The sequence below is a fragment of the Setaria viridis genome, chromosome 4 (genome assembly GCF_005286985.2).
Source record: "Setaria viridis chromosome 4, Setaria_viridis_v4.0, whole genome shotgun sequence".
Classification (NCBI taxonomy): Eukaryota; Viridiplantae; Streptophyta; class Magnoliopsida; order Poales; family Poaceae; genus Setaria; species Setaria viridis.
The window spans coordinates 37,203,200-37,216,994 of NC_048266.2; the positions used below are offsets into that span (position 1 = coordinate 37,203,200).

The 13,795-nt window shown below is 47.7% G+C and overlaps 3 protein-coding genes across 3 annotated transcripts; 1 reads left to right on the forward strand and 2 right to left on the reverse strand.

The window, feature by feature from the left end:
* Positions 1 to 2,093: 2,093 nt before the first annotated feature.
* Positions 2,094 to 3,409, forward strand: LOC117852477 (ras-related protein RHN1). The gene is made up of 6 exons (XM_034734580.2): positions 2,094 to 2,126; positions 2,256 to 2,501; positions 2,578 to 2,626; positions 2,738 to 2,811; positions 2,905 to 2,998; positions 3,097 to 3,409. Exons 1-6 carry the CDS (start codon positions 2,094 to 2,096, stop codon positions 3,207 to 3,209), a joined length of 609 nt encoding a protein of 202 aa, XP_034590471.1. The 3' UTR covers positions 3,210 to 3,409.
* A 44-nt stretch (positions 3,410 to 3,453) lies between these two features.
* On the reverse strand, positions 3,454 to 7,398 carry LOC117852476 (protein PECTIC ARABINOGALACTAN SYNTHESIS-RELATED). The gene is made up of 11 exons (XM_034734579.2): positions 6,949 to 7,398; positions 6,806 to 6,856; positions 6,620 to 6,710; positions 6,066 to 6,142; positions 5,675 to 5,763; positions 5,445 to 5,564; positions 4,940 to 5,056; positions 4,694 to 4,837; positions 4,486 to 4,609; positions 4,183 to 4,374; positions 3,454 to 3,957 (listed from the first exon to the last, which is right to left on the reverse strand). Exons 1-11 carry the CDS (start codon positions 7,252 to 7,254, stop codon positions 3,595 to 3,597), a joined length of 1,674 nt encoding a protein of 557 aa, XP_034590470.1. The 5' UTR covers positions 7,255 to 7,398; the 3' UTR covers positions 3,454 to 3,594.
* Positions 7,399 to 7,907: 509 nt separating this feature from the next.
* On the reverse strand, positions 7,908 to 12,122 carry LOC117852475 (probable methyltransferase PMT9). Its single transcript, XM_034734578.2, has 7 exons — positions 11,608 to 12,122; positions 11,324 to 11,488; positions 11,042 to 11,224; positions 10,344 to 10,938; positions 9,444 to 9,556; positions 9,141 to 9,361; positions 7,908 to 8,489 (listed from the first exon to the last, which is right to left on the reverse strand). Exons 1-7 carry the CDS (start codon positions 11,857 to 11,859, stop codon positions 8,174 to 8,176), a joined length of 1,845 nt encoding a protein of 614 aa, XP_034590469.1. The 5' UTR covers positions 11,860 to 12,122; the 3' UTR covers positions 7,908 to 8,173.
* Positions 12,123 to 13,795: the final 1,673 nt, after the last annotated feature.

The window sequence follows — 13,795 nt, forward strand, 5'->3', positions numbered from 1 at the left end:
AGGCCGAAATACGTGAGGCGTTGTGGGCTTTGAGCCAAAATTCTAGCCGTTTTGGTCGACGAGCTGAATGTTGCCGATGGACGCAGCGCTTTTGACATCCGTTGGCAGGTACCCACTTCCCATTGGCGTTGGCTTCGTTATGGGTGCTGACACGACGCCGCCAAACGTTAGGCCGACTGCTTTGTCTGCAAAGCCTCCGGTGAAGAGCGATCTAGGGAAACGGCCGATCAGTTGGGGTTCCCGATCGAGCCCGCAGTGCACGAGCCAGTCACCTGATGTGCCATTCTGTACATGTAATAAGGATCATGTCTCTGTCAGTATATACTTATATATATACATGTATGTAAAGTATGATGAGCAAGCGAAACCGCACTCTGGCAAGAACGTACGAGAAGTAACGCACCTTGATGATTTTAAGGTTGAGATTTTTTTTTTCGCTTGACTCCGTTGGGAGATGATACGTGGTCGATGACATCTCCAGGAGTGATGGCTGCACCTTTTTCAGGCTGAAAACCATTGCACTTCATGTTGAGGCAGCCTGTGCTTTGGAACCCATCATTCTGCGGTGACATTAGACTAGCTATTAGAGGAGAAACACTCCCATGTTGAAACTTAAAACAAATACATTTTTAAAAAAAAAACTTAAAACAAACATGCTAGGTAGCTACTGCTATCGGTTCGCCTTGTGGATTCAGAAAAAAAAAACAAAAAAGAAACTCACGGTCCACTTGGCATAGAAATGGGTCTTGGAATCACCGTACAGGTCGGGTAAAACCTACGAGAGCAACGGGAGTGTCAGCCAATTTCCTGAAATTGCAGATATATAGGTTATATATTTATACTTAAATCCCAACCAATCATAATGTTTTTCAGGCTAGATGGTGCGCCATCTCCTTCGTCTGAAATCCAAACCGCTGCCGCACTCCCTTGTCCTTGCGCCAGCGGGAAGCCATAGACGTCCATTGTTCCGATAAACCCGTAACAACCATTTGGTGCCGTTGCGGCACCATGATATGCAAACTAATTAAGTTATGAGCAACAATTAATTAATAACATCTATTCAGAAGCAAAAGATTAAACAATGTTCTGTGCTCTATCACAAATTCACAATGCGCCGTAGCTATCCTACATTACTGTCTCCACCAAAAACAAGAATAGCCTCCATGAGGAAGTGAAAAAGGGGTCGATGATGCACCAAGCACATAGCGGATCGGAATAACTCACGCAGACGATATTGGCGTCAGAAGAAGAATCCTGGTGAGGTGAGACGTGGTCGATCAAGCCAGGAATCGAACTTGTTCCATTGATGGGCGCGTGGGACTTTTGTTTGACCTCCTCACCTGTTGGATGGCTCCGAGATCCATCGGCACCATGGGCTAGAAGCAGCACGAACAGAGCCACAGCAACCAGAAGGATACCCATCTCACTTTGTATCAGATTTGCACAGCATGAAAAGTATACTACGCGTTACGGCATGCATCTAGCAACGCGCATAGCTAGGTCACCATATATACACTCCAACTTGAGACATTTTAACGATATACAGGGAAGATCTTGATATCCTCATGATTTTCTTCATTAACTAGTACAAAGATTATGTGGATTCCCTACTGCTTATCTTTCTTTAATCTGGCATGGATATGTGTGCATTTGTCCGGTATAAAGCGGTTGGGCCTCTTAAGTCTGTGAATTGTAATTAAGCACATGATACTATTCGGATACGAGTCCAATTATGTGATATACGATGATATGATGCACCATTTCCGTAAGACACATGTCAGGCAACATACTCTGCCGGGCGCCGTCCCAAAACCAAAAGGTAAGTTGTTTAGTTTTGTCGTCTTAGAAAGGGGCGGCCATTTAAGAGCAACTTAGCCTAGCACCCGAGTCGGCCCATGTAAAAGGAGCCCATAATAGAAGACACATGTCAGGCACAGCCCACGACCGAACCTAACGGTCAGACAGACAAACCTACCAGCTCGTCGCCGTGCTCCCTCCGCACCTGCTCCTTGCATGCTCCACACCCTGCCTGACACTGACAGAAGAACCACAGCGCCGCCCGTTCGCCGCCATTCTTCCAGCCGCGTCCATCGATGGCGAGCAACGCCATCATCCAGGCCAAGCTGGTGTGTGCACACAACACGCGCATGCATGCGCCTCCCGTCCTGCGTGCTCGCGCGGCTCCGCCATGGCCGGCCGTGCAGTTGCAGGCTTGCAGCGCAGCTTCGTTCGTCTGACCGTTCATGGCTTCGCAGGTGCTCCTCGGGGACCTGGGCGCCGGGAAGACGAGCATCGTCGTCCGGTTCGCCAAGGGACTGTACTACGAGTGCCAGGAGTCGACGATCGGAGCCGCCTTCTTCTCGCAGGTGATGTCGCTGGACGAGGCCACCGTGAAGCTCGACATCTGGGACACCGCCGGCCAGGAGCGCTACCACAGCCTCGCGCCCATGTACTACCGCGGCGCCGCCGCCGCGGTCGTCGTCTTCGACATCACCAGCACGGTTAGTTTACTGACTGACCTCTCATATTCAGATCGCCATGATCGATTTGCAAACCGTCCTGCTTCGTACCCTGCAGGACTCGTACATGCGGGCGAAGAGATGGGTCGACGAGCTTCAGAGACAAGGCACATGCTATTTTATTACATTTCATCTCATCATTTCGTTTCCAGTGTTGCTTCTTTCAAGTTTTCTTCTATGCAATGCTACATTTCACATGCTGATCAAAATTAAAGCAGGGAATCCACATCTGGTGATGGCGTTAGTAGGCAACAAGGTTGATTTGGAAGAAAGGAGGCAGGTTGGGACACAGGTAAGCACAACTGTTTCATGTATCAAGCCTGCTGCAACGGCAGGCAGGAATCCTCATGTTGCTGCATCTGTTCTGCGATCCTGATGCCTGCAGGAAGCCATGGACTACGCGGAAGCAAACGGCCTCCTCTTCACCGAGACGTCGGCCAAGACGGCGCAGAACGTCAGCGAGCTGTTCCACGAGCTCGGCAAGTGCTCTGTCCGTCTCAGCTTCAGTTTTCTGAATTGTTATCTGTTGATCGATCGCATGATTGCTTAGGGTGTAAACGTTTTTGTGCATTGCCAGCTGAAAGACTGGTAGAGTTGCGGCCTAGTCGTCCAGCCGGAATGATCCTCCACGACGGCAGGCACCGCCACGGCAACGGCGGCGGCAGGTGGCGCTTCTGCTGCTCCGGCTGACACCGTATTTGTTGCGTGAATCGTCAAATCCATCACAAAAACATTAGGATCGAAGTATTATTCTGTAGATGCTGTATTATTCTGCCTAGCGATGTTACGAACCTTCACATCTGTGGAAGAATGTAACTAGGAAAATCATGCTCTCCACATTAGTGGTATACAAATACAATTATGCCGATGACATGATTTTTGGTGGTCACTAACAAAATCCTTGTGTTTGATCGGAAAAAAAAAACGTCTATAGTTTACGTGGAAAGAAAGCACAGGATTCTGCATCAGTTAGGGTTTAATATCCAGTACAAGTGGTAGAAAGAAGTTATACAAAATTTGCTGTATCAGCCTATGAACAAAGAATAACTATCAACAATCATCTGTGGTCTATAATTTAAGCTCTACACATGCAAGGTGTGAGGGGATTCTCCCAAAGGTCATAGTGTGGGAAGGTGGGCTCAGGAAGGCCGGTTCGCGTCTGATGGGTGATCATCACGTCCTCCACGAAAGTCGCCCATGGCATGTAAGGGTCGCCAAAGAACTTGGACATGAGGCCCTTGTCTGGCTTGATAGACTTGAGACGGTGGCGCCCCATGTAGCGGCGGTAGCCGATGATAAGCTTGGCGAAATTGCCACCGTGGGTCATGACAAACACGTCTGACTTCAGGCATACCAGGAAGTCCAGCGCAGCAAGGCTGGTTACATGCTTCTTGAAAGGCTCCATCTCCTCCTTGCTTGCAAGATCTTCTTTGCTAACCTGCATTTATCAAAGGATTGCTCAGTTGCTTCTTAAGCAGCATGATCAGTTATTTCTTGGGCAGCTTCTATAAACTCCATAAATCTACAATGCTAATGTTTAAGATTAGTTATCTCAATTATATGTATTGCTTTGGATACTTCTTTGCATTCTGTGTTCCTGTCTATATTTTAAAATATCAAAGACAAGATACAAGGGGCCTGCGTAAACTTCAAAGGCACCTACCAGATTGGGGAACATATTCCTCAGGGGTGCCATCCTTGTGTTTCCACCGTACACCTGCCCTGATGCAACGTAAATCTGAGTTTCCTTTGTATACCCCATCGCACGCAAAATAATTCCAATTTCCCCAGGTTCGAGTGGGCAGCGGCCTTCTTTTCTCTTCTCTAGTGCTAACGGCCATAGGTGTGATCCATTCTGCACACAAGTACAAGTGAACAGAATATATTCAAATAGTGCACACCACCGTTAATATTTTTAAGAATTATGTCAGCGCCTGGCATTAAAAAAACTGAAAATTCACATCACCTTGTACCGCCTTGGCCACTGTTTCTGTCTATAAGTAGCCATCATAGCTTTCTCCTCTCTAGTTCCAGCAAAATCACAAAAAGAAAGACCCACCATGCCCTTCTCAAATCGCAGATGAAGAGCCCTTTGAAAGCAAGTGTGATTGAATATGTGATATCAATTTGTCAATTGCAAGCAAGACAAATAGAAGACAGCGGACCAAGCTTACATGTACGGGTTTAAATTGCCTGTTCGGTTCCTCATCCTTGTTGCTAGTTTGTCAGCCATTTCTTCAATGTCAGGTAGAAACTTCAAAGCATGATAATTAACTCGACACCTGAGCCGGTTAATATCCATTGGAACATTATCATACCTGAAATGGCATGCTTAAACATAATTAGCACATCTATAGATGCAACCATAGGGTAAAAAATGTCTCAACTATATTGTCATCTTGATGCCATGCTACACTTACCCTAACCTATCAACAAATGGCTTGATGGACATTATCTTTTTCTCTTTGATCCTTGGAAGCACATTGTCAACATAAAATTGTGCTGAAGCGTACTTTGGGATATTTTTTACAGTGCGCCTGTTACAACAAACATACGGAACTTTAGAGGCGAGAGTTGAAAACACAATCTCTAGCTGTGTCAGTGCTGTATAAGGATAATAACTCTTGCAAAACCAAAAGTGAACGATGCAATTGTGTATATGACTAGGCAACTAGGTTGCAAGTGTGGCTATACAAAGCAAGCAGGAGCAGTTGTCCAGTCAGGTTGCCCTTCAGGTTCATCAGTTCATGTGATCATCAAAAAAGAAAAGGAGCCTATTTTCAGGTTTGTGTAATCAAGGTATAATAATACCCTCACTAACAATAGTGCTTATTTTGAGATGAGAAAGGGTAATATCGACAATAACAGTATCAATCCTATGTGTAACTTTTAGCACAAGGGATAGCTGAAACTGAAGCAACTAACTTTATACTGGTGAAAAGCTCCTCCTTTTCTGTGAACCAGTCAGGAATATCTCGAACAATGCGCACATCATCCTTCAAATAATTTATAAAATGATCTACATCAAAGATATCTTCAAATTTCCTGCACAAAAAGATAAAAGTTCTCAACTACTGAAGGAATCATGAAAACGGTAATGTAAGAAAAAAGGGTGACCATAAGTTGTTTAGAGGAAATCATAGTTCATCACTTACGTTTGATCTTTCCATATTTGATCCTGCTTTAGCACCGGCAGTATAAGCGTGGCATTCATTATCTTAGCAATTGCAACAGCATTACATATCTGTAAATGAATCCAATTTTCCAAACAAATTAGTAATGATGCAATTCTACTAAGACAATGTGCAGATTTCACTAGAAAAGGTAATGCTATATAAGAAGCTAACAAAATTAGCTGGCAACAAAATGACGATTTTCCAAAATTATACTATTAAGCACAAATACCATAGAAAGAATTACAAAATCAAATAGATTAGGTACATCAAGATTTTCCTTTGTAAGCCTAAGAATGTGGTGTGGAATAACTCATGTGTTCACAAGACTACTACTTAAAGGGCATAAATTCTGAGAAGGGCACATACGTACAGCTATACGTTGCTGGTTTAATCCACCCTCAGCATGAATAAATATAAACCCAGAGGTTTCATTCTCTGACACAAGATCTGCAAAATAGAGGAGATCAAACTGGTAGTTGTCAGGACCATGACTTCAAGCGAATTTTGCCATGTCAGGCCTTGCAAAGTGAAAACACTTTCCCAATAGGGCATGTACAGTGAAGGTACTTAGACATGGTGCTTATAGGTAACTAAACCGGCTATTTTTTGCCACACCGTACGCACCGAGTGCTTATAAGGTGGATAAGGTGTTTAAGTTTGCCCTCGGTGCTTAAAGTGTGCTAACAAGGTGGTTAAGCCTATTTAACCTTGAATTTGCATTGGGGGATTAATGTCTGTACATGCACGCGTGAGAGTGGTGCATCGACTAATGAAAAACTATCATAGTATCATGACCTGCAGTCCACGTTACTAACAACGAATCAAAGTGATCACTACAGCAAAGAGCAAACTAGGGATGCAACTAAAGCAGTCAACCAATTACCATATACTTTTTCAATTGGGACACTCAGTTTATGTACTTGCCTGAGATCTCGTCGCTACGACGCTCAGCACACGGCTTCCAGGAAGTGGCTGCTGCACGAGGATTCTCCCACAGAGAGTCCCGATCGCTCACCTGCAGCGTAATACCAAGCCAAACAAAACAACAATTCAGGTCCCAATCACATTGACAGGCCCCCTAATGCATCGCTCAAATGAACACCTCATTACCCGGGGGCAGTGGAGCCGAATCCCCTCCTTGTGGCACAGGTACGGCGCGTTCTAGGGTCCAGCACCGACACGAGCGTAAGTAGCAAGCAGGAGATCTCCATGAACGTAATTGAGATGCAGTGATCAAGGAATCGAGAACTCACGAGGCGTGACCAGACGGAAGGGGCGGAGAAGAGCGCGGCGAGGGCGAAGCAGGCGATTGCGGCGACCAGGATCCGGTAGGAGGTGGAGGCGACGGGCGACCTGGGGTCCTCGAGCGCGAGGAGGGAGCGGACGGGGGACGGGAGGGACCACCTCTGGTGGGGGCGGAGCCCGTCCTTGCCGCCGCCGACGCGGGGGGAGGCGACCAGGGGGGACGAGGCCGACGCGGCCTCGGCGTCGCGCTTGGACGGGGAGCTGGAGGCGCGGGTCGCCGCCGCCGCAGCCGTGGCGTGCCGCAGCTCGGCCATGGTGCGGCCGCCCCCGCCCCCGCCGCCCGGCGTCCGTGCGGGGTTTTCTCCCCGCTTCTTCCGCGGCGGCGCGCGGGGGTTTCACGGTTGCGGAGGCGACGGCAGCGAACTGTTCGGATCTCCCGAGTGAAGTGAGGCGAGGTCGGGGGGACTGTACCCGGAACCGGTTTTCCAGCTGCGTTCACTACTGTTCAGTGTTCACAGTTCAGGGGCTTCAAGTTACTTTCATCAAAAGTGAAATTTTCAACAACAAAAAAAAGAACTGATTCATGAAAAATTATGATTTCAAATAGATACTTTACAAACATTTAATCTCTTCATCGTAAGTTAAAGGTTTTAGAAGTCATTTAACCAACTTCAACGGATTTGGTAGTTGTCGATTAGAGCTCAAATAGAGATTCAACAACACATACAAGTATAATTTAGTTGTTGGCTCGGTAAACGTTACTCCCTCCGATTCCAAATTATAGGTCGGTTTTTCTACATGCATAGATATTATTATGCATCTGTATATCTAAGTGTATAATAAAGTCTATGAATTAAAAAAGCAAAACAACCTATAATTTGGAACGGAGGGAGTACTAGCAATGCAACCTCTCCTGTAGCACGATATGATTTTAATCTAAACAAGCACAAAGACAGTTCACGTCGGGTCAATGCAAATCGGAGAGTGGTTGTTGAGCCCCTGACTATTCGCAAGCATTTCACGAAACAAACAGTTCACGAGAGGAGTGGAGCACTCCGAATTGCTCCACTAATTCCTATGGTAATATGTGGTATAACTGCTACTCTACTCTTTAAGTCTTAACATTCCATCACAACCGGTAAAACAAAAAGTCGAGAACTATATTACACTTGAAGATTAGGATAATCACCGTACTCAGTTAGCTACAGTTAGGATCAACGAGAGCTACGACTGCTACAAATCTTGCAATGTCTGATTCCACAGTTTTTTCTTCACGATCAATACTCTTTCATCACCCGACGAGAGTGCATCTTTCTTAGCTTTCACCTCAAATGTCCAGTCATCCCACCTTAGCGCTGGTAAAAGCTTCTTGATGTAGTTTGTGACAGCGGCTTTGTCTCTGATGATCGCATAACCTTGAGGCCTAAGGATGCGGTCCATCTCAATCAGCAGATCCTCCAGGCTACACCCCTGCTTCTCTATCTCAGAGAATAGAAGCCAGGCGTGAAGGAGGTCGTAGGTGCGCGGGTATGTCGAGAATGATTCACACCTTCAGTTAAAAAGAACCACAAATAATGAATTTAGAAGCAGATGTTGAAGCATTTGAGTATGGATATACACAGAATAATGCACAAAACACTTGTCAGCCATAAGTTAACCATGGAAGTCATTACAAATGGAGAGAAACAATGGAATGGAGCACCTGGATCAGATCTGGAGATAGGCTCAGGTTTTTCAGTTTTGTGTAATCATAATAGCAATTTAGGGAAATTTTCTTATGGAGAGAACTACTGCACGGCTTCCCCAATCATGAATTCATGATGAGCCATGACTTATTACCATCTACACCATCTTCCAAAATATGACAACTGGACTACCTGAATTTCTGAAACCGTGTCTATAACTGCCAGTTATCCTGTCCCATGCAAGTGGAGTGGAGCCAATCTGCCACCATCTACTAGTTGCATGGCTGAGTGAGTTCCACAGAATTACACGCAATTGCATCTTAGAAACCAAACAATTTATCACAACTTCTGCGCATAACAATGAGCTTATACGGACAATCGCTAAAAAGCAACTTGAACATCTGTACTTTCTAGTTAATTAAAGTTAGACGACAAACCAAAAAAATTATTCTAACAATTGTAGGCATACCTTGAAACAATTATATAAATGAATGGGAGTAGAAAAAAGTTCTTACCAGTTATGGATAGTCCCCATTAAACCGCGATCATATATAACCTTTAGTTTTCCAGATTCCGTGAAAGGAACTACATTCATTACCCAGACATCCTTTTTCCTCAGAGATGCTGCAAATCCACCAAGGTTGGCGCTCATATCCATAACATTTCTAAAGGGATCCTTGTGTATCTCAGATTTCATGTGCTTCCAGTACTGAGTTACTCTAGAATGCCAAATCTCCTGCAAGCGATATTTCAATGTCAAAAAGATCACCATCAGAAAGATGTGTGTGCTTATATTGCAAAATCATGCCATTACTCACATTGTCTTCAGAAAAATTGTTTGAACTGATCCCAAGCTCTTCAAGGCGAGGTGGTGGTGCTGTGAGCCTTTGTGGCCAGGGAAGCAATTCACTGCCTTTAACCTTGTTAACTCCTAGTTAGGCAAAAGATCATGCCAAATCAGAATGTCAGTGTGCTAAACCAAAAGGGAGGCAACACATGATTGATACCTGAGCTATTTAGTACAGAAGTATAGAACAATACTGAATTTACAATTTCCCAAGGAAAACATGCAAGGCGAATTCGTTGATCAATAGTTCCAGAACCGTAAGAACATGCATACCGGAACTCAATCCAAATACGCAATATAGTGCTATAACTCATAGACTACATATGTCGGTTCAGCAAGGAAGACGTACAATTATTCTAGCAAATCACACAACATGTCATTTAGTTAACAGTAAAATATTGGAACAATTTAAAGTAAAGCATTAAACACGTGATTTACTTTTCCCAATAACAAATTAGTGTGGAAATAGTAAAAGAGTTGAGGCACCGCTGTCAACTTAAAAGAGGGAGTAATCTTTGAGGTCTACAATGACACAACTAAGGGGGACTGTTTGAGCCTATTGGTGCATGAATGGGAAGCCCAGGGGTTATGGCACCATGCATTTTCTTCGCATATAATCCATATAGAATTCAAACTCCACCAGACTATAAGAGGCAGCATAAAAGATTAAGGCATTCGGTCACTTGTCCCAGATTCTTAGTCTGATCTGGGAGAAGGAATGGTTGTGGTCACCTAATTCCTAGCAGTGGCACTAATGTAATCTCTTATCTTTGGTCTCTCTTTGGACATAAAACTCTCTTCTTAATGAAATGACACGGGGGGAAATCAAGGCATTTGATGATCTCAAGGAAAATCAAGGAACTGTGCTTACTCTTAGAGTATGGAGTTAGGCATGCTTTCATGGGTACATTCCAAGCAGCATCTGGATCATCGTCACGTTCGCACATGGGAGGACGTGTTCCAGGCTCTCTCCTCATATAGCATCCATTGGCCAATGGCTTGGCCCATATCACCGTCTGGTTCTTCTTAGATGCAACCCGCCAACACATTCTTCGAGCAAGATCGCTCATCCGTCTCCATATCTTCCTGTTGAAGGGATCCTGAGCATAGGCCTCCGGTGACGAATACACAAAATATCCCCCAGGCCTTAACACCCTATCAACTTCCAGCAACAATATCCCGTTCCTCTGAAGCCAGTCGATCCGACAACGAGAGCAATGTGCCATCTCGAACGAGCGGCTTGGGTATGGCAGCCTCCTTGTGCCCAGCACGCCAAGGGTTGCTGGGATCCCTCTCTCAAGGGCAAACTGAATTTGGTTTTCATGCACATCATTGGGAGCAAGAGACATTGCAAGTACATCGTGCGAAAGAAGGTAAGCCCCGAAGCTGGCAACACCACAGCCGACATCAAGCACATTCCTAACATTCCCTCCATTGTTAAGCTTGCCATTTGGAAAATTCAGCATCTACCACCATATGAAAAAAAGAAAAGAAAAACCATTGATCCCATTAGCCTAAGATAGCCACCATGTGCAGTCGACTAACTGCAGGAAGTTGAATATCTCAAACCTGCGCAAGGTGCACAATATATTTGTCAGCGCCAGTGTGGAAGTGGGTGCCCCCACCAGGGAAGTTGATCTTATCACCGTTGACGACCATCCACCGCTGGTCTGACTTCTCAGCGGCAAGGTGCGGGTGAGGTATGTTGGCCTTCCACACCTCGTCCCTGCTCCTTGGCCACCTGATGGGCACCTAAGTAATCATCACGCACATCACATCAGCATGAGCACAACAGTCAACGCTCAACAGACAAGTGCACGCATTGGTGCAATACACGGTGGTGTCTCTTACCTGATAGCCGTCGGGCGGTGGGATGAGGCAGTTGAGGCGGCGCGGCGCGGGCGGGCAGTGGCGCTCGTAGTGCTCCATGAGGGAGAGGTTGAGCCGGAGCCGGAGCTGGTAGTGGAGAGCGCGGTCCAAGCACGGGATCAGCTCCGAGTGCGTTGCGTCGCACACCTGAACGAAGCCCTCAGCAGTCAGTACACGCACGGCGTGGGTCAGCAAAGCAGGGGCCGGCCATCACGACTCCACTAACGATCGAAGCAGAAAGCACGGGGGTAAGACGACAGGCGCACCGGGATGGAGGGGAGGACGAGGTCGGCCGGGAGCGCCTCCGTCGCCCGGGCCCGGAACCCGAGCCGGCGGAGGGGGAGGCGAGGGTGGGCGCTGCCGCTGCGGATGGAGGGAGCGAAGGCGGCGCCGTAGAAGAGGCAGAGGAGGGCCACCGCGACGACGGCCGCCGCGAGGAGGGACGCAAACGCGCGCCGGCCCAGCGCGCCACCCCCGCGTCCGCCTCCCCGGCCCTGCGGCTGCGATGGCGGCTTCATCGCCCTCCCACTCCCCGCGCGGCGTGTGTCCTCCCTCTTTACCGGCCGCGCGGCGTCGGCATGAGTGATGTCGGCGGCGGAGCGGGGCTGTGTGTGTGTGTTGGGGGGTGGGGGAGTTGGCGGGCTCACACCACCCGCGGGTGGGGCTCACCGCACGGACCACGGAGGGAGGCGGAGACGCAGGTGCGGAAGGGGAAGAGCCGTAGCCGCGTGGGAAACCAAATGCGAGCGGCGGATTGGTGGGGTGGCGGCAGGGTAGCAGGCGGTGCGGTAGCCGCCGGGAAGGAAGGGCATGGCCGCGTGGGGGCCTGGGCCGCGGTCCTCTCTCCGCTCGTGAGGCTGACTCGTGGGCCGTGCGCTGACATGAGGGGAGTGTGGATCAGCCAATTGGGTCCCGTTGCGCGGGGGATTACCGCGGATGCGGGGGAATTTTGGGAGTTTTTCACGCGTCCGGTGCCGGGCGACGCGTGGGTTCGGGGACTTTTGTCGGGCGCGTACGGTGAAAATGGGGAACGCACGGTGCCAGGCTCGTGCCCTCGCCGTGGTGGGCTGGTGGTGACGGCGTTGCAGTGCCGGGCTGCCAGCTTGGTTTCCTGTAACGCTGGCTGAACCTTTTTTTTTTCCGGAAAAAGGATGTAACTTATATTAGAAGATAGCAGTACATCCCTTTCTTGCAGAAAGGAGCCTGAGTAAAACGAGAATTACAACAAGATCCCTGCTACACCTACTGTTCGCCAAGGCTGACACCCGAGCATCAATCCCCCAAACTCGCCGAGCCAAATCGAAGAACGGACTCCAAGCTTTGGATAGCTGCAAGAGGTTCTCGGTAATAGAACGTCAGCCGTCAGTCTCCTCGATCTGGCACCACCGCGCACTTCCTCCACAAACCGCAGCCCAGATGCTCTAGTAACCAGCTCTGGCAACATCAGGAAGGGATCCAGCAATCCAAGAACCGAATCCAAAGAAGAAAGAAGACATCCATGCACAACTCGAATGCCACAAAAATTCCACTCCACCCTGCCACCCCAAACAGCAGCTAGCAGAGGGAAAGCAAGCCGCAAAGGATCCGCCGTTGCCTCCTTCAAGCGACCAAAATCGAAAGAGACGAACGACGAACCTCCGGCAGGACGAACATCGCCGGAGAAGACGAAAGGATCGACTTCAAAGCCGACGAAGAAACTTATTCGGTGACGGAATAGCTCCTCCGCAGCCGCTACTCCCCACAACCCTAGCTCCGCCATCGCCGACGATGGCGAGCAAAGCCCTAGGCGTAGATACTACCCTACCTACCCTATATACATCCGCACAATGATTCCCTGGCCCTCCTCCCTCTCCGGTGCCAACCCGGCCGCCGGAGAGGAAAGGGCCCGGCGGAATCGCCGCCGGAAGGAAGTCCGCCTCTCGTTCACCCCTTTTCACCCACTCAGCACTGTAGCAAGGGATGAGGACGATTTTGAATAAGCTGGAGCAGAACTAATGCTGGTTGAAGCTTGGGGGCGTTTGGTTCAGTATCAGATTTTACAGCTTGGGGCATTTGGATACAATGTGCTAAACTTTAACAGCATCACATCGGATGTTCGGATGCTAATTAGAAGGACTAAATATGAGTTAATTACAAAATTAATTGCACGGATGGAGTCTAATTCGCAAGACGAATCTATTAAGGCTAATTAATCCATCATTAGCAAATGGTTACTGTAGTACCACATTATCAAACCATGGACTAATTAGGCTTAATAGATTCGTCTCGCGAATCAGACTCCATCAGTGCAATTAGTTTTGTAATGAGACTATGTTTAATACTCCTAATTAGTATCAAACATCCGATGTGACAGGTGCTAAAGTTCAACGAGGGTATCCAAACACCCCATTAGTTTCATGTGCTGTTGTACTGACCGATTTGCAACAATTGTTTGGTTCGTGAACCATGTCATGC